This window comes from Erigeron canadensis, chromosome 2, assembly GCF_010389155.1.
Source record: "Erigeron canadensis isolate Cc75 chromosome 2, C_canadensis_v1, whole genome shotgun sequence".
NCBI classification, from domain to species: domain Eukaryota; kingdom Viridiplantae; phylum Streptophyta; class Magnoliopsida; order Asterales; family Asteraceae; genus Erigeron; species Erigeron canadensis.
Genome location: NC_057762.1, coordinates 3,440,828 through 3,462,466, shown reverse-complemented (window position 1 = coordinate 3,462,466; position 21,639 = coordinate 3,440,828). Strand labels below are relative to the sequence as shown.

The window sequence follows — 21,639 nt, the reverse complement described above, 5'->3', positions numbered from 1 at the left end:
GGGATAAACGACAGATACCCATTTACTTCGTGAGCAGAGTCCTTCAAGGTGCAGAAGCCAACTATCCCGAGTTAGAGAAACTAACCTTGGCCCTCGTTCACGCAACACGTAGGTTGCGAAGGTACTTTCAAGCACATCCCATCGTTGTGTTATCGGATAAGCCAATAAGGCAGATATTACTTAAACCGGAGAAGTCGGGTCGTGTGGCCAAATGGGCCATCGAATTGGGAGAGCACGACATTGAGTTCAGGGCCAGGAATGCAATTAAAGGGCAAGTATTGGCTGACTTCATTAGCGAAGTCCACGAAGGCGAGAACTCGATGACACACTCCATGTCACTAGAAGTATTGGGGAATGTCGAAAATGATGTATGGAAATTATATACCGATGGGGTCGCAAGCTCTGATGGCTGTGGAGCAGGTCTGATGCTGGTTAGTCCCGAAGGCAAAGAATTTACCTACGCCCTAAGATTTGAGTTCGGAGTAACAAATAATGAAGCTGAGTACGAAGCATTGCTAGCAGGGCTTCAGATCGCCAGAGGCATGAAGATCCGCAACCTACAGGTATATGTCGACTCCCAATTAGTCGCAAACCAAGTAAAAGGGGACTACGAAGCCAAGCAGAGCACCACGAAACTATACCTACAAAAGGTACAGGAATTGATGGAATGCTTCAGTAACTTCGAAATAGAGCACATTCGAAGAAATCAAAACAAAAAAGCAGATGCCTTGAGCAAGCTGGCTTCACTTACATTCGGACACATGGGGAAACAGGTACTGGTAGAAGTCCTCAAGGAAAGATCGATCAAAGAAAAACAAGTCTCTGATCTTGTGGAAGAAGAGGGCAAAAATTGGATGACCCCCATCTACGAATACTTAATAAGCGGAATACTCCCCTCGGACAAGGACGAAGCCCAAAAGATAAGGGTGAAAGCCTCGCAATACAAGATCCAAGATAAAAAACTGTACAAAAAAGGCTTCGTCATGCCGTGGCTCCGATACGTAGGTCCAAACCAAGCAGAAATAATCATTCGAGAGATACACGAAGGAATCTGCGGAGCGCATGCGGGAGCGAGATCCGTCGCAACGAAGGCTATGAGGCTAGGGTATTTTTGGCCGACAATGCATCAGGATTCCACAGCATTATTAAAGAATTGCGAGTCATGTCAGATACGTGCCAACGTCCCGAGACAACCTAAGAATGATATGACCTCCGTCACGTCGGCATGGCCTTTCATAAAATGGGGCATCGACATTGTAAGACCTCTTCCCGAAGCCCAAAATAAGAAAAAAATTTTGGTTGTCGCCATCGATTACTTCACTAAGTGGGTAGAGGAAAAGCCGCTGGCCACGACAAACGGAGACCAGATGAAGAAGTTTGTATGGGAACACATCATATGCAGATTTGGAATACCACACACAATTGTCTCAGATAATGGCCCACAATTCGCCAAAGGCGTTTTTCCAGAATTCTGCAAGCAATTGCAGATTCAACAATCCTTCACGTCCGTTTACCATCCCCAAGGGAACGGACAAGTGGAAGTGATCAACAGGGAAATAATCAAAGGAATGGAGAAACGCTTAGGACGAAACCACAAGGGATGGATAGATGAACTACCACTAGTTTTTTGGGCCAACAGGACGACGCCAAAACGAAGCAACGGAGAAACCCCTTTTAGCCTAGCATTCGGAACGGAGGCTGTCGTCCCAGCAGAATTCCAAGTTTCTACCCACAAGATGATAAATACCGAAGGGAACGAGGACGAACTAAGGATAGATCTGGATTTACTGGAAGAACGACGAGAAATCGTCGCCATCAGAGAAGCCGCGTTTAAAAAGAAGATTGAAGGATATTACAACAAAAGGGTGAACCCAACAACATTCAAAGTTGGTGACTACATGCTGCAGTTGAATAGCACGAGCGAAAAAGAATACACTGGAAAAATGGGACCTACTTGGGAGGGTCCATACAGGGTGAGGAGAGCATTTGGAAATGGAGCATACGAACTTGAATCACCGGAAGGAGCTCCGGTTGACAGAACATGGAATGGCTCAAATCTGCGGAAATTCTACTGTTAGAACCCTTTTTCCTTTTAAAATATATGTAGTATTAAATGCAAACGCCTGCAAGCGATTCTACTCACACATACATTTGGCCGAGTGCCTCATTTAAGCATCAAACCCCACGGGAAAATGCAAACAAAATATATATAAAATGGCCATATATGTATATATTAGAAAAACCGCAGAAAGTCCCGTACGGCTGGGGCAAAAGCGTCAAGGTGATATTCGCCTTGGGGGGATCGCTACCCTCGTAAAAATGGAACAAGCTAACAAGGACGCCTGAATAAGCTAACCTTATACACGTAATCACGTAAGAGAGGCAAGTTTTAACTACTTCTAAAAATTAATCCTCAAGCCAATAATGGCCAAATCTGCTATAACATAATATTTATAAGCACGCAGAATATGGTCATATAGAAACATACCATAAGTAAAATAAGCAACTAAACCGTCTGTTAAATCATGCATATGGGTACCATAAGTTTAACATCAAAACAGATTAAAAGATACATACCAAAACAAGTCTTAAAATTATTACAGCTAACCAAACCGGGGTTTCACGACTAGGAAACTGTGCACCCCGGTATTGTGCAGGTGGGTGAGATCATGAACATAGTTACTCTGGTAATTCGCCAGCTTTGAGATGGCTTCGTCGAACACCTGTTTAGCCTGGAGATATTCAGGAGATTGATCGGAATGCTGAATGAAAGCTATCCCTTTCTTCTTCGAAGCATTCACGACAGCATCAACTAAAGCAACAGCCTCTGGTCCTAGAGCAAGAGTTTCACAAATATGCGGAATTACTTCTTTCACAAACACTTTTACTTCTCGGCGAAGTTCAACATTGTCCAGATTTTTTTCCAAAAGCTCATCGTGACGCCTCTTCAAACCCGCCCACAACACCTTCATCTCCACATCCTGCTCAGACAAGCGCTTCTCCAAATAGGCGACCCGGTCAAACATACAATAGACAAGATAGCAAGTTGATACATACAATGAATACAACTTTAATTTTTTCACAACGAGCATAGTGCCCGCGCATTGCAGCGGCTAGAAGGTATGACAATATAAAAGGGAGGCGGTGGAGAAGGAGAGCGGCGGCAGAGGGTGATAGAAGGTCGATGAGGCGTGTAAAGATTAGAGAGAATGTGGAAAAGATGGTATATAAGGGTTTTATGTTTAAATAGGGATATTTTGGAAAGAACAAAAAGTGCTTAATTTTAAAAAATCCAATACTCTTTATAAGGGAGTATAGATATAGACTTTCGTCCATAATTAATTACATTTACATATACTTATCCCAATCATATATAATTTTAATATTTACATTAAGTTGCATTTGGGTGGTGGTTTATGCCATTTTATGTGTTTACGGTTGAAAACTTTGACCCGAATAATAATATGGGTCGGTTCCAGGCTTTAACCAGTAACCATCAACCCGACCCATTGATGCCCAGAATGCCAACAATATTTATTGTGTAAATTGATAAGGTAGCTTAACATCCCTCCCTTTTTATCAATGACTTATTCCTTGGGAGTAAAGATATTGATCTTGATACTTCAATGTATGCCAAACTGAACTACTTAACTCAAGAAGATGGATCACACCGATGTTACCAATAGGAAAACTAACAGGAATACTTATACAATAGGGTTTAGTGCGCCGGAAGGTAATAAACTATGCCTAAAAGGCTATAGTGTGCACAAACTACCTTTTTTTTATTGTATACATAAACTTAATAAAAAAGTTTATATCATGCAACTTTTTGTGACCGACCAATAAAAACCTTACACGTGGCCTGTTAAAAAAAAAATAATTTACACGTGACAGCTCATACGGGCTGCCACGTATTCACATTTTATGATTTGAACATTTTTACTAAGTTTATGCATACAATAGAAAAAAAACGTTAGTTCGTGCACACTATAACCTTTTGGGCATAGTTTGTTACATTCCGGCGCACTAATCCCTATATAATATATAAACCGCATACGAGCACCGCAATGGAATATGTTGTCGCTTCATCGCATGAACAACACGAGTGTGGTAAGTTATCATTTTGTCACCACAGTCCCTTCGCCATTACAGAAAAACGAGTGTCGCGTTGCAATTTGTTGTTAAATTTAAATTTCAACTGGTATTTCCATATTATTTCACTAATCATCATCATATATAAAATTTGCCAAATATCACAATTTTGATATTCTTGTATGTTAGACAACCCAAACGCAATGGTCAGGGAAGGTGTTCTCCAACCGCACCACTTGCTTCATGTACTAATTGAAGTTTGCAAGTTTTATTTATAAATTTGATTTACACCAAAATTCAATTTTTTTTCTAAAACTCATCCACCACTGCAGAGGTACACCTATAGTATATACTAAAAATCATTCAGTTTTCTTAATGGAATAAATAATAAGCTTTGGTAAATGGTAACAAACAAACAAAATCTAGTTTAAAGTTTCATAGACATCAAAGAAAAGTTCATCCAATAATTGTGCAATCCAACTGTTGGTAAGAGGATTGTGTCCCAATAGTACGTAGAAAAATCCAGATTCAAAGGTGATAATAAGGAAATTTTCCCAATTCTATTGCAATTGGTCTCGTATTATATTTTCACATTTCTCTTAATTACAATATAAATGTCTTACGCGTATTTAGTTTAGAAAAACAATAAAGAAAATTACCATTTCAATAAGCATGAGCAGGTTGGGGACTATAAAACTGGAGTAAATATTAACAAAGGATGTTCGGGCGAACCTGAAATTAAAACAGAAGACAGATATGAGACCAGAGATGGCATATTGAAGACTTATATAAGAAATTGAGGAACTTACGATTTGCTAGGATGAATGTGATGCCTTCGTAAGGTCATGAAAGTAGCCAATTAAACGCCTTCGCTTCAGCTCACATTGGATCTTCATACGATCTATAGCTTTATTCATGACAGTGTCAGCTTCTTCACACAGACTAGCAAAACATGGCTGCAACTCGGCCCTCTTTGATGCCGGTAGATCTGTAAATAGTTGTTCTATATGACTCAATTCTGAAAAGAGGCGAGAAGCATTCGATTTCTCAATGTTCATCTGCAAACTCAAATCTTCCCAAGAGTTCTGGATCTGCTTCATCCTTTCCCCAATGTGAAGCGACCTTTTTGTCCCTGATTGGTTTTCAACGTTTGAATTGACTCGATCATTCATCTTTGCCTTATTGGCCCCCGTTGGTATTTTCCCTTTATTCAGTTGATCTTTCAGCTCATCTAGCATCACTTGTACTTCTGACATATGTTTTTGTGCCACTGCAGTGTTCCTTGCAGGTCTAATCTGGAGTTTTTGCATGAACCAAAGAATTTTTAGAAACCCACAGGCGAAAATAGACTCTTTTTTACACCATGCACTTACTTATAGTCAAGATTTACCAGAGCTGATTCACTTTAGGATATAACAGATCGAAGTACTGATACAAGTGATGCATAAGCCACACCGTATGGATGTAACAAAACTTAACAGCATATATATATAGTTGTGGGTATATAAAGATCTACAAAAAAGAAATAAATATGCAAACAAAGTTTCACCAATGAATATTGTCATAGTATAAGTTGCAGCATGCGCCCGGCCGTGTCAAAAGAAGCAGAAAACAAAGTACCTGATTAGTGGTGGAGCTATGTGGTGGACTGGTGGCCATGGAAACCCCACAATGTATATGAAACTCTATTTCTAGTACATTCTTATGTATTTATTTAGTTTTAAAGGTAATTGACAACCCCAAACTGATGTAATTTAATTTTGTAGTTTAATTTTACGCGTATTAGTATCATGAAAACTGTTTGGCGACCCCATAATGAAAATCTTGGCTCCACCATTGACTGCTAACCTGGCCCATTCTGCTAATAAGAACAGAGGTCTTGCAATATAACTAATGAACTAAAGGTGGTTCACAAGTTGGCGATATATGAAATAACTTCACCAGATTAAAGCTAGATAGCAAGGAATCAACGTCTATTTTACTGAAATTACGCATGCTAATTTGAATTACACACCAAATTCATGTTATAATCTAGTCTAAAACTGAGAGAAACAAGGAAACGATGCCTGACATACAAGAATATATATACTTTATGGTGAAAATACGTACCTTACGTGAAGCCATTGTCACTGTGGCGCTTGGAGAACTATCGAGGAAGTAGTTTTTGACAAGAGCAGACACAATTTCTTTCATTTGTGCTTGCCGGTCCAAGTTTATGTGTAACGGATAAATCTTTAATGTTTTCAAGTTAGCGAATGTAAAGGGCTGATTTAAGAATAGTTTCACTGATGAAGAAAGAACCTGAAGCAAAATTACATATATACAGGACAGTTAGCTCAGCTAAACAGCCATAATAAGTGAATGTAATAAATGCTTGCAACACGTCCCCACGGTAGTAGCCTAATGGTGGAGGACACACAGCATCGAAATGGAGGTCATGGATTCATATCCCATCACTATGTCCCTTTAACCATAGTGTTACCATGGAATTGCTATTGTACAAACTGGAAAGCAAAAGTCTTGGTAGAATACACATTATAAACAGTACGATCAAATACCTCTATAACTTCCAGATTAAGGGTAAGAAATTTGACACCGTTGACCTGTTGAAGCAGACGAACATATTTTTTAGAATCTGCTGTGCGAGGGCAATTAATACAGAGATCCACCTTTTCCAAAGTAGGCAAACCATTTAGAAAATTCGGAAATTTCTTCAAGAGAGTTAAAGAGAGATTCTTTAGCTGAGGTGCAACCACAGTCACAACCTCTTTTCCATATTCAAGCGTGAGAGAACAAAGTTTAGGATGACTGATAAGAGACCCCATCATTTTGTAGTGCTTTAAGGTGAGATTCTTCAAGTTTACCAAGTTGTAGAAAAGACCAACATGGTTAGCAGAAAATGAGACACGATCAAGATGCAATGTTGTTAAAGCCGGAAGCTCCCAAGTCGGTATAGCCGTTATGGTTTGACAACAACCACCAAGTCCAATCAAAGAGAGATATTCTAGAGACTGAGAATTAAAAGCGGAAAGTGGGAATTTGGTCTTCTTGTCAAGGAATTCGACGGTCATTTGTTGTACATTGTGGGAAAATGCATACTTCATAAGTCTTTTGACAAACGCCTGAGTAACCTTTCCACAAAAACATAGTTTGACAGAAGACACTTTTGTTTTATCATTGCGGCGAGAGAGAACACGTGTTACAAATTTGGAGAACTTTTGCAAATCAGAGAACTCCATACTTGAGAAGCTGAGATACGGCAATGAAGTCCACATGAACCTCCATCTCGATGCCAAAAAACTGGTTCCAATCGATTCTTTGGTACTAATATAAGAGAGGATTTTATGGATAAGATCGTCTGGTAAATTGCTTAGTCTATCATCTTGTACATTCATTCTCTTTTGATCATGCCCAAAATGCATTTTCTTCACACACTATCTTAATATAAGTATGCAATCATCAAACACTATATACTTCGGTAGATTCCCCTGTCTTTCTTTTTGCTTGGTTATCTAGGTTGCTAAGCCATAATCAGGAACACTTCTCTTTTGGCTCCAAACTCTGCATTTTTAATAAAAAGCAACAATCAGGAAATACAAATGTGGTCAACACAAATGGCACATGGCTCAAACTAATTTTTAAGGTCTAGCATAAAGTTAGTGTTGGCCGGTGATGCTTATAGCAACTAAAGTATATCACAACTGAATCTTTTTTTATACAAAACTACTGTTCATACAAGACAATCATGATTGTATGATCACATATCTTTTCCTTACATTTTTTCCAATATTTTGTTACTTGCAAGTTTATCAAGTTTGTGTACAAGCTGGATGAGGTTTTCCGTGTTCAAGTTCCTCCGGTCACGTCTTTTTGACTCAGAACGCAGTCTAACAGAGATATCTTTCAAAACTCTTTCCTTGACACCCCAAGATATTATCTAGTGAGATTCAAATGTGACACGAGTCTTGTAAAATGTAATGACAGCCTATGACTAGGCCACACCTTGAAGGTGGATATAATCAATTTTACGAGACTTCACTTTACTGTAGTAATTACCCAATTGCATAATACTTAAAACTTACTCGTGTAATTCTATGAACCCTCTATTAATTTGGTCTAAAGATATGTTATATTATGGGGGAAAAACCTTTAAAAGAATGAGATGGGTGAGGCCAAACTCTTACTGAATAGGTAAATTGATAGCAATGTAACGACAATCTGTGGGAAAAATTAGCCTTCGTGTGTCCTTTTAAAATTTATATATAAGCAACGGAAGACTAAAGATACAAACATGTATTATTTATAGAACATGCACACGATTAATTAATATTTCCTGCAAGATCCAATTACACGATGCTATCATAATAGATAGATTTGAAGTAACACCTTTATTTCAAGTAGTGTATGAGGAAACAGTATTCAATAGTATGATTACCTCTACAATTGATCCACAAACACTTCAAATAATGCCCAAAGATTGCTAGATCTTAATCACTTAGAGCCAAACTCCTAGTATGACCCTTTTACTTGTTTTACCCATGAGCATCAAAAGAAATCCCAAATGTCTTTTATTACATACGAGAGCTCAAGAAGGAAATCTCGTACTCCTTTTAGTTTGTAGGACAGAGCACATATATGAACTTTTCTAAAAGACTTAAACAAAGTCAATTTATAGACTAGCTCGGCTAGAAATCTAGAAACAGCAAATCCAAAATAGATATCGTATATCCACATTGAGATCTCATGGTGATTTTATGGCCCACTCAAGAATCGATACATTGAACCTAAAATGTCAAATCTTTTTTAATTAATTAATTAATAAATCATTTATCGATTAATTATTTTGGTGATTGTATATATGTACACAATATACACATATCTGGGCATCTAAGTTTTCATCGTATGTGACCTCACGGGCTAATGCGTTTCCAACACAATCAACCTTAACTCTTAATACAATTCATAAATTATATCATTTTGTCAAGTAAAAACACTATAATGAATACTTTGATCAGTTTTTTTATATGGGATATAAATTTATATGTTTCTACCTTCTTCTCACATTGATTTCAATCACATGGTTAAATATTATCATGTCTCAATCAACAAGCTGTTCAAACTTTTTGGATCTCATGAAAGATTAATTTAGGGATTAGTTCCCTCGAATGTAAAAAACTTTGAACGAATGTCTATAGTAGGAAATAACTAAAGTTGTGTGTATTGTATGTAAATGATACAAATTCTGATCTATTAGTATCTAATGACCAAAGACCCAGAATTATGCATGTGTATTCTAGAAGGAACCAGAAAGGAATTCAGGAAGTTGGCTATTAATTTACTTTAATAAAGTGAGAGAGAGTGAGGTGTATAAAATGGAATGGGGAGGGACATTGTAGACGGGTTAAATATTTTCTCTATGTATTGGCTCTTAGCTTTGCTTTGAGAGAGGGATTCATCCCTGGGACCTTTTGGTTTTCCTATTATCTTCATTAATAAAAAACCTTCCCTATTTCATCTCTATTTCTTCCATTTACTATTTGTTTTTGGTTCTGAATCTCCATCATTGGTCCGACCTGCCAGCGACCTGCCGTTTTTCTTCTTGTTTATTTGTTTACAATGGAAACTCGATCTGTTCAAAGCCGTTTGGAACAACAGGAGGAACAAATTCAACGTCTTCAATCTGATGTTGTAGAAATCAAGTTATCACTGAAAACCTTGGAGAATGATAAGGCTGAATCCGCTGAATTTCGTAAGGTAATGTTGGGATGGATGAAAAAACAGGGCAAACCGCCCCCATCTAAGGATGGATGTGGTGGATCTGGATTTAGTTATGTTGTCAATTCTAGTGAGGATACTCCTCCCAAATCTAGTGAAGATGAGGGGTTTCTTGATGGTGGGCCTACTCCTCCCAACTCTTCCGTGGGATTGCCTTGGGCAGTCAAAAAAATCAAATTACCAGAGTTTTATGGATTCGATCCTCAAGGTTGGATTCAAAAAGCAAAACTGTATTTTGCCATCCATGGTACGTCTTCTCATTTACGTATCCATTTGGCTCAACTTAGTATGACTGGTGTTGCTCAACACTGGTTCTCTGTTTTACAACAAGTCCATGATTCATTAACTTGGGATCAATTTGAATTAGAGTTGTTACAGAGATTTAGTGGGCTGGAGATCCAAAATCCTTATGAACAGTTGGCTACAATTAAACAAACTTCATCAATTCATGATTATATCGATGATTTTGAATACCTTTTGTCGCTAGTTCCTCGTTTACCTGAATCTCAGGCGTTAGGCTATTTTGTTGCTGGTCTACGTGATGAGGTTAAGCGTTGGGTTCGATTACATAGACCTTCTTCTCGTTTGGATGCCATGTATTTGGCCAAGGATGTGGAGGAGATGCTCTGTCCTTCATCCGCCGGTATTTCTCAGTTTCGTTTTCGTTATCAACAACAGGGGGGGTCGCCTAATTTTCATTCTGTTGATCGTTTACTGGGTCACAATGAGTCTCGTGGGCCGCTGTCGCCTAAAATGGGAACTGGGCCTGTTCGGATGGAGCCCAATCGTGCCCTCAGTCCTCGTTCACAAGGTTCTAACTCCGTTGAGATCTCAAATGTCCTTAGTCGTGATCGGGGAGTTAGATCGCTTACACGAACAGAATGGGAGGAACGTAGAAGAAAGGGTTTGTGTTTCCGCTGTGGACAGCAATTTGGTCCTGCACACAAATGTCCAGAGGGTAAATTACGAGTTCTACTGTTGGGTGATGATGAGTACAATGACGATAGTGGTACTCAGTATCAAGTAGAAGAGGTTTAAGTTCGGGCAAAGTTGTTGGAATCACCTCAAATTGCTCAAGGGTCTTGTTCGGTGTTGGAGTATTTTGGGGCTCATGTTTCAGTTTCTGATGGAAACACATTAAAGCTTGAGGGCTTTGTGGCTCACCATCTGGTGTTGATTTTGGTTGACAGTGGTGCCACCCACAACTTTATCTCACGCAAACTGGTCCATTCATTAGGACTGCGTATTACTTCATTCCAAGGTATTCACATTCAACTTGGAGATGGTTATAAAGTTTTAATTACGCAGCAATGTTGCAATGTTTTAGTTTCGGTGGGAACTTGTTCCTTTTTCATTAATGCGTTAGTATTTGACACTGGAGATCTGGATGTGGTGTTGGGTATGGATTGGTTGAAGTCATTAGGGGAAGTGACTCACAATTGGCAGGATTTGTGGATGCGTTTTGTACATAATGATGAATAGGTTACTCTTCATGGAGTTGGTTCTTCCCTTCATCAAGTTGCTTTCCATCAATGGTTATCTTGTCCTCATCAGGTTCGTTCATTCAGGCAGTTTCTCTCACTCTTTGTTGACAGCTGTGTCGGTTGGGTTGTCGTTATCACAAGAGCAAGAATTACAGAATATTTTGAATAATTGCAGGGCTGTTTTCAAGGCGTTGTCAGGAATGCCCCCAATTCGTTCTCATGATCATAGTATTGTACTTTTGAATCCTAATGAACCCATTTGTGTGCGCCCATATCGGTATCCTCATGCTCAAAAGGCCGAGATTGAGAAACAAGTTCAGGAGCTTCTTTCTTTGGGCATGATTCGTCCCAGCAAAAGTGCTTTTTCTAGTCCTGTAATTTTGGTTCGAAAGAAAGATCAAACTTGGAGGATGTGCGTTGATTATCAAGCTCTTAACAAAGCTACCGTTCCTGATAAATTTCCAATTCCAGTGGTGGAGGAACTTTTAGACGAGTTACACGAAGCACGATTTTTCTCTAAGTTAGACCTGAAATCAGGTTATAATCAGATTCGTATGCACCCTGAAAGCATTGAGAGAACTGCGTTTCGTACACATGATGGCCACTATGAATACTTAGTAATGCCTTTTGGACTTATGAACGCACTTGCTACATTCCAAGCTATTATGAATGATATCTTTCGTCCATTGTTACGTCAAAAGGTAGTCATCTTCTTCGATGATATCTTAATTTACAGCCTGAGTTAGGAAACTCATCTGAAAGATTTGCAGCAGGTTCTTGAAATTTTATTACAACATCAATTCGTAGTTAATCAAAAGAAGTGTTATTTCGGTCAGACTTCGGTGGAATACCTTGGTCACATAATTTCTGAGGAAGGGGTGTCAATGGATTCAAGTAAAGTTACTGCAGTTATGGATTGGCCTGTTCCGAAACAAATTAAAGAACTTCGTGGCTTTCTTGGTCTTACGGGATACTATCGAAAATTTGTGAAAAGTTATGGTAGTATTGCCCGACCATTAACTGATTTAACAAAAAAAGATGCTTTCCATTGGAATGATGACGCTTAACAAGCCTTTGAGGCTTTAAAACAAGCCTTGAGTTCAGCCCCTGTTTTGGCTTTACCAGATTTCAATCTTCCTTTTGTTGTTGAATGTGATGCATTGGGCCGTGGTATTGGAGTTGTTTTAATGCAACACGGAAAACCTATTGCTTATTATAGTAAAGCTTTAAGTGACCAGAGCCTTACCAAATCGGCTTATGAACGGGAGATAATGGCATTGGTCTTAGCGGTGCAACACTGGCGTTCATATTTGTTGGGCACCACATTTGTGGTATATACCGATCAGAAAAGCTTAAAGTATTTGTTACAGCAGCGAATTACTACCCCAGACCAACAGAATTGGGTAGCAAAGTTGCTTGGCTACAACTTTGACATTCTCTATAAGCCAGGAAGGGAAAATAGGGTAGCGGATGCGTTATCACGAAAAGCAGATTCTGGGGAATTTTCGACACTTGTGTCAGAACCTTTATGGTTGCAAGGTGCCCAAATGGTGGAAGAAGCCCAGAAGGATGCAGAGAGTGAAACACTTATGCAGGCCTGTTTGGAAGGAACTAAGGTACCTCTTGGTTTCTCGCTACATCAGGGGGTCTTATATTATAAGAATAGATTGGTAATTGCTCGTACTTCTAAATTTATTCCTGCTTTGTTGCGAGAGTTTCATACTTCTGCTTCGGGAGGACATTCTGGCTATTACCGCACTTATCGACGGCTAGCAGCCAATCTCTATTGGCCAGGAATGTTAAAGGATGTCAAGAAATTTGTGCGGGAATGTGACATATGTCAACGTTGCAAAACAAGTTCCACCGCTCCTCGTGGGCTTTTACAACCCTTAGACATCCCAGAAGCAATTTGGGAGCATCTTTCTATGGATTTTATTTTGGGGCTGCCTAAGTCAAAGGGGTACGATGCTTTGTTAGTAGTGGTTGATAGACTTTCAAAGTATAGCCATTTTGTGTTGCTTAAACATCCGTACACAGCAAAAACAGTGGCTGAAATTTTCGTGAAAGAAATTGTGCGTCACCATGGAATTCCCAAGTCGATAATTAGTGATCGTGACCCATTGTTTATCGGTAGATTTTGGCAAGAGATCTTTCGTGCCCAGGGAACAGAGTTACACATGAGTTCTGCTTATCATCCGGAAACGGATGGTCAAACTGAGGTGATTAATCGTTGTTTAAAGACATACTTAAGATGCTTTGCTACTGACCATCCCCGTAATTGGTCAGCTTGGATCCCTTGGGCAGAGTTCTGGTATAATTCAACATTTCATGGTTCTACCGGAGTAACCCCTTTTGAAATCGTGTATGGACGGAAACCCCCATCTGTTATACATTTTATTCCGGGAGAGGTACGAGTTCAGACAGTTGCTCAAGAGTTGCAAGACCGGGATGAAGCTTTAAAGCAATTAAAGCAACATCTCTTGCATGCTCAATCTACAATGAAAGCACAGGCTGATAAGAAGAGGAGAGATGTCAATTTTTTGGTTGGGGAATGGGTTTATGTTAAGCTGAAACCTTATCGCCAAGCTTCTGTTGCAAGTCGCATTCATCAGAAGCTATCTGCTAAGTTTTTTGGCCCTTTCAAGATCATAGACAAGCTTGGACCCGTGGCTTACAAGTTGGATCTTCCTCCCACATCGAAAATTCATCCCGTCTTCCATGTATCACTTCTTAAGAAGGCTATCTCCGTACCTGTTGAATAGAGTCTACCACCAGAATTGGAGTTGGGTGCTTCTGATCTGTTGACTCCTTTGGCAGTTTTAGCACGACGTTCTATCAAGACTTTTCAAGAACCAATGGAGCAGTGGTTAATTCATTGGAAGGGACAATCAGAAGAAGAAGCTACTTGGGAAGATGCTGCAACTATTAAGAGTCAATTTCCTAATGCAAGTCTTGAGGACAAGACTTTGTTAGAAGGCGGGAGTAATGATACAAATTCTGATCTATTAGTATCTAATGACCAAAGACCCAGAATTATGCATGTGTATTCTAGAAGGAACCAGAAGGGAATTCAGGAAGTTGGCTATTAATTTACTTTAATAAAGTGAGAGAGAGTGAGGTGTATAAAATGGAATGGGGAGGGACATTGTAGACGGGTTAAATATTTTCTCTATGTATTGGCTCTCAGCTTTGCTTTGAGAGAGGGATTCATCCCTGGGACCTTTTGGTTTTCCTATTATCTTCATTAATAAAAAACCTTCCCTATTTCATCTCTATTTCTTCCATTTACTATTTGTTTTTGGTTCTGAATCTCCATCAGTAAACAACTTTGAAATAATGTTTATTGTATGTAAGAATTTCGTTTCAACCAATTACAATCTGACAAGTGGCACCAGTATATGGTTGCCACGTATGTTTTTTTACATACAATAAACATTTTTTCAAGTTGCTTACATACAATACACATAACTTTAGTTTTTTTCTACTATAGACATTCGGTCAAAGATAATTACATTTCAGGAAACTAATCCCAATTTAATACTAACAACAGATATAAATATATATTACTCGTATCATTGTAGGCTCGAAGTATAGATATAGTTCTGACTTTTCCTAGCGAAAACATACCTTTTGGACGACACACAAATTATCGGATGCTTTAATTACTAAAACACAAGGTTCCGAAAATATATAGGGGTTGAATTATTGGATCATATTGATGGGCCCTTGTAAGTTTTGTTCAATTAACCAAATTTGCCACTCAAAATATGTAAAAAAAATGCAAATTTATCACTGATTTTTAGAAAATAAAGTTACAAGGGTAAATTTATCACCGATATCATTAAGAATATGTTTGGCAAAACTAGATATATCTGTTAGCTATAACTCTATGTAAACTATAACTCTATGTAAACTGTAACTTTTAGTTAGAGCTCTAAGCGGTAGCATTTCATCAAAGCTGTTAGACGGTGCTTTTATTTTTTACAGGTGTTTGGCATGATAGCAGTAGCTAGAGCTTAAAAGTATAAAATGGCAAAAAGGACATAATATTATAACAATTAAAATATCACCATATATAAGTAAAAAAAAATGAAAAAATCACTCAACAGCAAATGCAAATATCATGAAGTTCGTCACACGGTATATAATTTGGACGTTGCTAGTTCCATCATTGTAAACATCACGTTTTCTCCAAAACTATTACGAATATAGTCATGCAATGTAAATGTAGCCATAATAACTATTATGAATAAATTAAACATCATATAAAGAAAATCAAACAAAAGGTTAACTTCTGTTACTAAAAATTTTATCAAACAAAGAAATAAGACGAGACACTATATAGATAAATAAATAAAAGAAAATAAAAAAATAAAAAAAAAGCTAAAAACTACGCATTAAAAACAATGTATCAAATAATTCTGGAATTTTTTGAACAAATAGTCGAATCAACACTTTACAACCAAAAGGTGTAAGAGTGTAACCAATGCTTTAATTTATATTAATATGTTGTTTAATTATTAAAGCATGAAACAATCACATGTGTTATACCCATCTGATTACTATTTCATTAGTCATGTACACAAACACAGTTGTATGTCAAGCAAGAACAGATTTGTAAAAATACTAAAAAAATAAATAATATTAGAAGAATAGGGCTACGTCTCTATTAGAAGCACTTACATGAGCAATACTTGAAAGAAGAATAGGGCTACGTCTCTGATTTACTTCGAAGCAGTCATATGTTGCAAAGAATATAGGGATATTTTAGTGAAACAGGGAACGTGATTAGAGATTTGGGGATTTATGTAAATTTGGGTATTAAAAGCTCTAGCTAATTTTTGAACACTTTAAGTTAAAGTAGCGTTTGATTTATACGCTTTTTATATCAAATTAAAACCTACTTGTTATCAAACAAAACATTTGATAAAATAAGAGCTTTTAATTTAAATTAAAAGTTAAAGCTTCTTAAAAACTCCTTGAAATGCTTGTGTCAAACACGTCCGAACCTAGAGCTTGATCTCAAATCTAAAAAGAAAGAAAACTATCTCTCTAGAGAGAAAACTTAAAGGTCATAAAACTCAACATATTTTACAATGAGAAAGATGACTTGAGAAAAACACATTTAAAGCATTTTGGTACGACTAGAATTAGTTTGAAATCATACATTGCATGATCTATCTAAACTAACCTAACATACAGCTTGACAAAGGCACCATACAGCTGTTTAGTTATAAAAAAACACTTCTAATATTATGATTCGACAACTCCTAAGTCTTACTTTAAAAAGTAAACATCATATAAAATCAACTTAGAAATTGCAACTTGGGAACAGAGTTATACCCATCAAAGTTCTATTTTTTTTTAAAGAAAGATCAGATAAATGGCTAACACCTCCAACTTTGATGCACTCACGCCGGGTTCGAATCATTTGTAGATGGGTATAGCATTGCTAAGGCCCCCCCAGCACATTTGCATGTGGCAAAATTTGAACCCATGACCCCTTAGAAAGAAACTACAAAGTGAAAAACTCCCTAACGACTAAGCTATCACCCTTGTGGCAAGGCCAGCTAAAATCTTATAAAATAAAATAAAATAATAATAATAATAATAATAATAATAATAATAATAATAATAATAATAATAATAAAGAAACAAATTTTGCAATTGTTCCAATTGGCAATAAGGTACGGATATTCTAAGTATTATTAGGATCTATTTTTCTGCTAAAATCTTTCATTTCAAAAATTTGTTTAAATTTTGTAAGTTTTGTTCAGTTATCGGTTAATTGACTAAATTTGTCACTCAAAATATTTTAAAAATGCAAATTTATAATTGATTTTTTGAAACACTCATGTTTTCCACTAAATAAGTTACAAGTGTAAATTTTCCATCAAAAATGAAACATTAGGGTAGATTTATCACCGATATTATTAAGTAAACCTTATTTGCCACTAGATAATTTCAAAAGTACATATTGTTGTATATCTTAAACATCGCATTTATAATTTAAGCATTGATATACTTCAGCGGTAGTGATTTTGCTCCATTCTCTTTATTTCCCTCAGGGGTCGAAGAAGAACATAAATAAGTAGCCAACTGAAATGCCATTACCCGATAAAGCTACTTCTGTCGCTTCCATCGCATCATGAGATCCACGGTCCATTCTTCTCTTTTAGGTCAAATGCTTTCAACTTGATCAAACTTCACTATTTTCGCGTGCAGGAACTGATAACCCAGATTGAATAAACTAATTTTATACTTTTAGTTTTCATGTCAAAGATAGATGCATTGACGTATCCCTAGTCAATCTATGGCATAACACAAGAATCATCATATCATATAATTCAATCCAACACTTGAAAACATAATGGTTTATGTAACACAACACAGTTTACATAGTCTTGTAACACCCAAGCATGCATTTCACTGGTTTCCACAACACAATCATGTGTCTTTGATCAAAAAGGAGTGGTTTAACCTGACTGTATTCCGACTTTTTCTAGTAAACCATGTCACAAATTCATGTGGAATAACACCCTTCGGAAGTTTAATGTTTTGGCGGTCAAGTCAAATGCCAAAAATAAATCAAAATATATTACCAATAACTTCCGTCTTTAACATTACAAAAGGTACCATAACAGTTTTCAAAAGCAGGTCAAACGCTTCACAATTGGGCACTGAGCCTTCCTGAATCTCTTTGCTTGATACCTCCCAGTGAATGAGGCATGACTAGCAGTGATGTAGTTCTCCACAGATAGAGTGGAAACCTGCTAAACAAAAACATAATACGCAATGAACATTGATCAAATAACTTAAAACGTTCAATCATTAAACACGCGACGGCTATAATGATTTTGGTCATCATTTAAGAATTAAAGTTGCTTGCACATGCAAGTTTTCATATAAACCATATAGATCTCTGTTCAGAAAATTGCACAATAAATGGAGAAAAACATCTTCTATATCTAATAGAGCTCTTAGATATGCTTGTTTAGGAAAACTTAACAGATACGAAATTCCAAACGCCGTTTTGAAAAATGATTATAAATATTTTCAAACAGGCAACCTCGAAACACCTACGAACCTCTTTAGCAAAAACAATATATAACCGACAACCAACCAGGCGAAAACTAGCCAAAATTATATCTGATATGGACAACCTTATAAATCGTTTTGTATTTTAAAAAATATAATATAAATGTAATAATATGATTATGTATTTAGAATTTAGATAATTAACTACTTCAAAAAAATTCAAACAGGTCAGATTGGGATCAATATGCTACTTCAGAATGACCTCCGGTCTAGGGTTTAACCCTTAAAAAAAAAACTCTCGACGGCAACGCGAAGCCAAAGCCTACGCCGAAGAGACAACCTAGAGCTCGATCTCAGAACTAGAGAGAGCTCAACAGTCATAATATTCAAAATTTTCGTACAATGAGGAAGATGACTTGAGAAAGCACATTTAAAGCATTTTGGATCACCAGAATTTATTTGAAATCATACATTGCATTATCTATCTATATTAACCTCACATACAGCTTGACAAAGACGCCATACAGCTCCTTGGTTAAAAAAAAAAAAAAAAAATTTCTAATATCGTGATTAGATAACTCATGAGTCTTACTTTAAATAAGAAAACAACATATATAACCAACTTAGAAGTTGCAACTTGCGAAAGGAGTTATACCCATCAAAGTTCTACTGACCATAAAAGTCACTCATATGAACAGAATCACTACCGTGCTTCATCTAAACCTCGGGGAGACCACAATCACAATCTTGACCATATTAACAGAATCTAATCTTAAGGTAAAGGTAAAGGTCCATCCAAGACTCTAAAGATTTTCATTGTCCTGTAAAATCCATATCTGCACTTTGCTGGTTTCCAACAGACCACCACACAATCATAGTCCTGTAAGAATGTAATGGTTTCTCACACCAAAAAGATTTTCATAGTCATGTAAAATCAAAATTAATCTGCATTTTGCAGGTTTCCACCACACAATCATGACAGGTCCTAACAATCCATTTATTTAAATTATTAGGTTAGATTGGGATCGTTATATTTTACACGAATTCTGACCCGCTTAAGGGAATGTTGATTATCAACCAAATAAAAGAAACTCTGATTCATATGTATGACATTATAGCATCAAATGTTTGACATCATAGACGGAAATACTCCTTTTTTCCACCCAAAATCAATGTCCCTCACTAATATCAAAAGGAAGTTTCACATCAATTTTTCTCCATGAATAGCTTGTTATAGAGAAAATAAGGATCCCGGCAGTTGTAGTCTAAAAAGCCTTATCGATTTAAGGTCAAGCATCCTAATGTTCAAGCGGCTGTGTCGTAAACAAAGATGGACATGGCAATGTAGTGACCTGCAGTGGCTTCAGTGAAGTGGAGTTTGGTGAATGAAGGATGGCAGATGGTTAGCAGTGATGTGTTGGATGTGGTAAGTGTTCGTCTCTGTGTGTTCCAAAATATAATCGCAAGGTTAAATACAACTCCACCAAATCAATAATTAATCGCAAACACCCCCAAACAGAGCATTTTAAAAACATACTGAATAGTGAATACCTTAGTTGATGGCAGGTCAAATCATTCAACTAAAAGCTGTAGGTTTAACACTCCTCACTTACCCACCCAACTGATCTTGCCACTTCCAATACCACAATGAGGCGTATATAGGAAATGATGTGAGAAATACACATGAGTCTATGATGAGATTTTCCAGAGTTGTGAAGCCAAAGAGACTCAATCAGTTTACACGGATATATAAGAGCCTTAACCTACCATAAACATCAGGTTAATCATGCTTAAACAAAGCAGCCAGAAAATTAACCATCATGTTATAGTTTCTAAAAGGGAACTACTGTAAATGTACATTCCCAGTTGTTAACAAACACTAAAAGTATCTGAATAGAGGCAAGGAGAGAGCAGATATAAAATTCTAAACCAATGCATTACTAAAGGGTATGTAGACAGGCCAAACTTATCAAAACCGGGTGGGTTGGATAAGGAGTCCGGATAATGGGTCAGCTAATACAGGTGACTTTGATCATCAAAATTAACAACCTACCAAGTTTATCAAAATGATGTCAAACATTGTACTTGCATGATAACTCAAAGCAACTTTCATAAAAGCTAATCAAAGAAAATAGAATCAGTACTTGAAGCATACAACCATAATAAACGACATAGAACAGTACTTAACATAAGAAATCCTAGGACAATCTTAAATCCACCATTACATGCAATAGACAAACAAAGTAAAATCCTGCTTGCATACTGAAAACAGAAGCGCGTTTCCTAGAGCTTTTATTTAAGATAGCCATTACCCGATGGAGCTACTTCTACTGCATCACGAGATCCACATGAATCTTTTTCCAAGAATAAGTCGACAAAGAGAATATCATAAACTCGCAATCACAAAATCTTATGCTCAGCTTTGGACTCATCAAACCCAAACAAGTATTTGCAATGCTTATCGCTAAAAGGAGGGGGGACTTCAAAAACCTTACGAGTAGCCGGGCTTACAACAGACGCGAAATTTTGTAATTCTGGAAGTGAAAAAAACTAACCCATTCAGATGTTCAGCTTTAATGGTATCATCATGAGCCGCATTGTGGAGTGTGATGAGATGAGTGACGGGCCCACCATCGATAGCCGCATTGGTTTCACCGGGAGTCTGGAAAGAATGTCTTGGATGATTTCACCTAGGAATGAAATTGATTTTGTTCTTCTTTTTCTAGGGCTTCCATGTCTGACGAATATCTACTAATTTTGGGGGAGACGGATTTTGGGAAACTGATATTTTCAGTTTTTATACGGGAATTTATTTTATCCTTCGATATTACCTTTGTGCCCTTAACTATTTGTTTTACCAATGCCCCCGAAACTTTCTTTTTTATCAATTCTTTAATATATTTTTACATTAAATAGTTATTATACACCTAAAATCATAAACCATATCATTTTGTCAAGTAAAAACACTATAATAAATACTTGATCAGTTTTTTTATATGGGATATAAATCTATATGTTTCTACCTTCTTCTTTCAATCACATGGTTAAATATTATTAGAACGAAATGCATTTTTGGTCCCTGTGTTATCACATCATTTGCAATCTTGGTCCAAACATTTGTAAAGTGGCGATTCTGGTGCCACAAATGGAAAAATTTTGCAGTTTTGGTCCATTTTTAACTTTCCGTCCATTTGGGTCTGTTATTGGCTCCATATGCGTGTCACGCATGGGGTAGATTTGTCCATTGAAC

General features: G+C 37.1%; 2 protein-coding genes across 3 annotated transcripts; both read right to left on the bottom strand.

The window, feature by feature from the left end:
* Positions 1 to 4,497: 4,497 nt before the first annotated feature.
* LOC122586511 (FBD-associated F-box protein At2g26860-like) lies at positions 4,498 to 16,176 on the bottom strand. 2 transcript variants are annotated; one of them, XM_043758495.1, is made up of 5 exons: positions 16,035 to 16,176; positions 6,651 to 7,653; positions 6,202 to 6,393; positions 4,902 to 5,387; positions 4,498 to 4,824 (listed from the first exon to the last, which is right to left on the bottom strand). In XM_043758495.1, the coding sequence occupies exons 2-4, from the start codon at positions 7,512 to 7,514 to the stop codon at positions 4,908 to 4,910; spliced, it is 1,536 nt and encodes a 511-aa protein (XP_043614430.1). In that variant the 5' UTR covers positions 7,515 to 7,653; positions 16,035 to 16,176; the 3' UTR covers positions 4,498 to 4,824; positions 4,902 to 4,907. The 2 variants fall into 2 exon arrangements, with proteins under 2 accessions (XP_043614430.1, XP_043614429.1); XM_043758494.1 differs by lacking the exon at positions 16,035 to 16,176 and adding an exon at positions 8,528 to 8,721.
* A 3,382-nt stretch (positions 16,177 to 19,558) lies between these two features.
* On the bottom strand, positions 19,559 to 21,072 carry LOC122587524 (the record flags this gene model as incomplete). The annotated part of the gene is made up of 3 exons (XM_043759709.1): positions 19,559 to 19,654; positions 20,003 to 20,152; positions 20,884 to 21,072. Coding segments are annotated over 3 exons (435 nt in total), but the record flags the coding sequence as incomplete, so codon positions are not given.
* Positions 21,073 to 21,639: the final 567 nt, after the last annotated feature.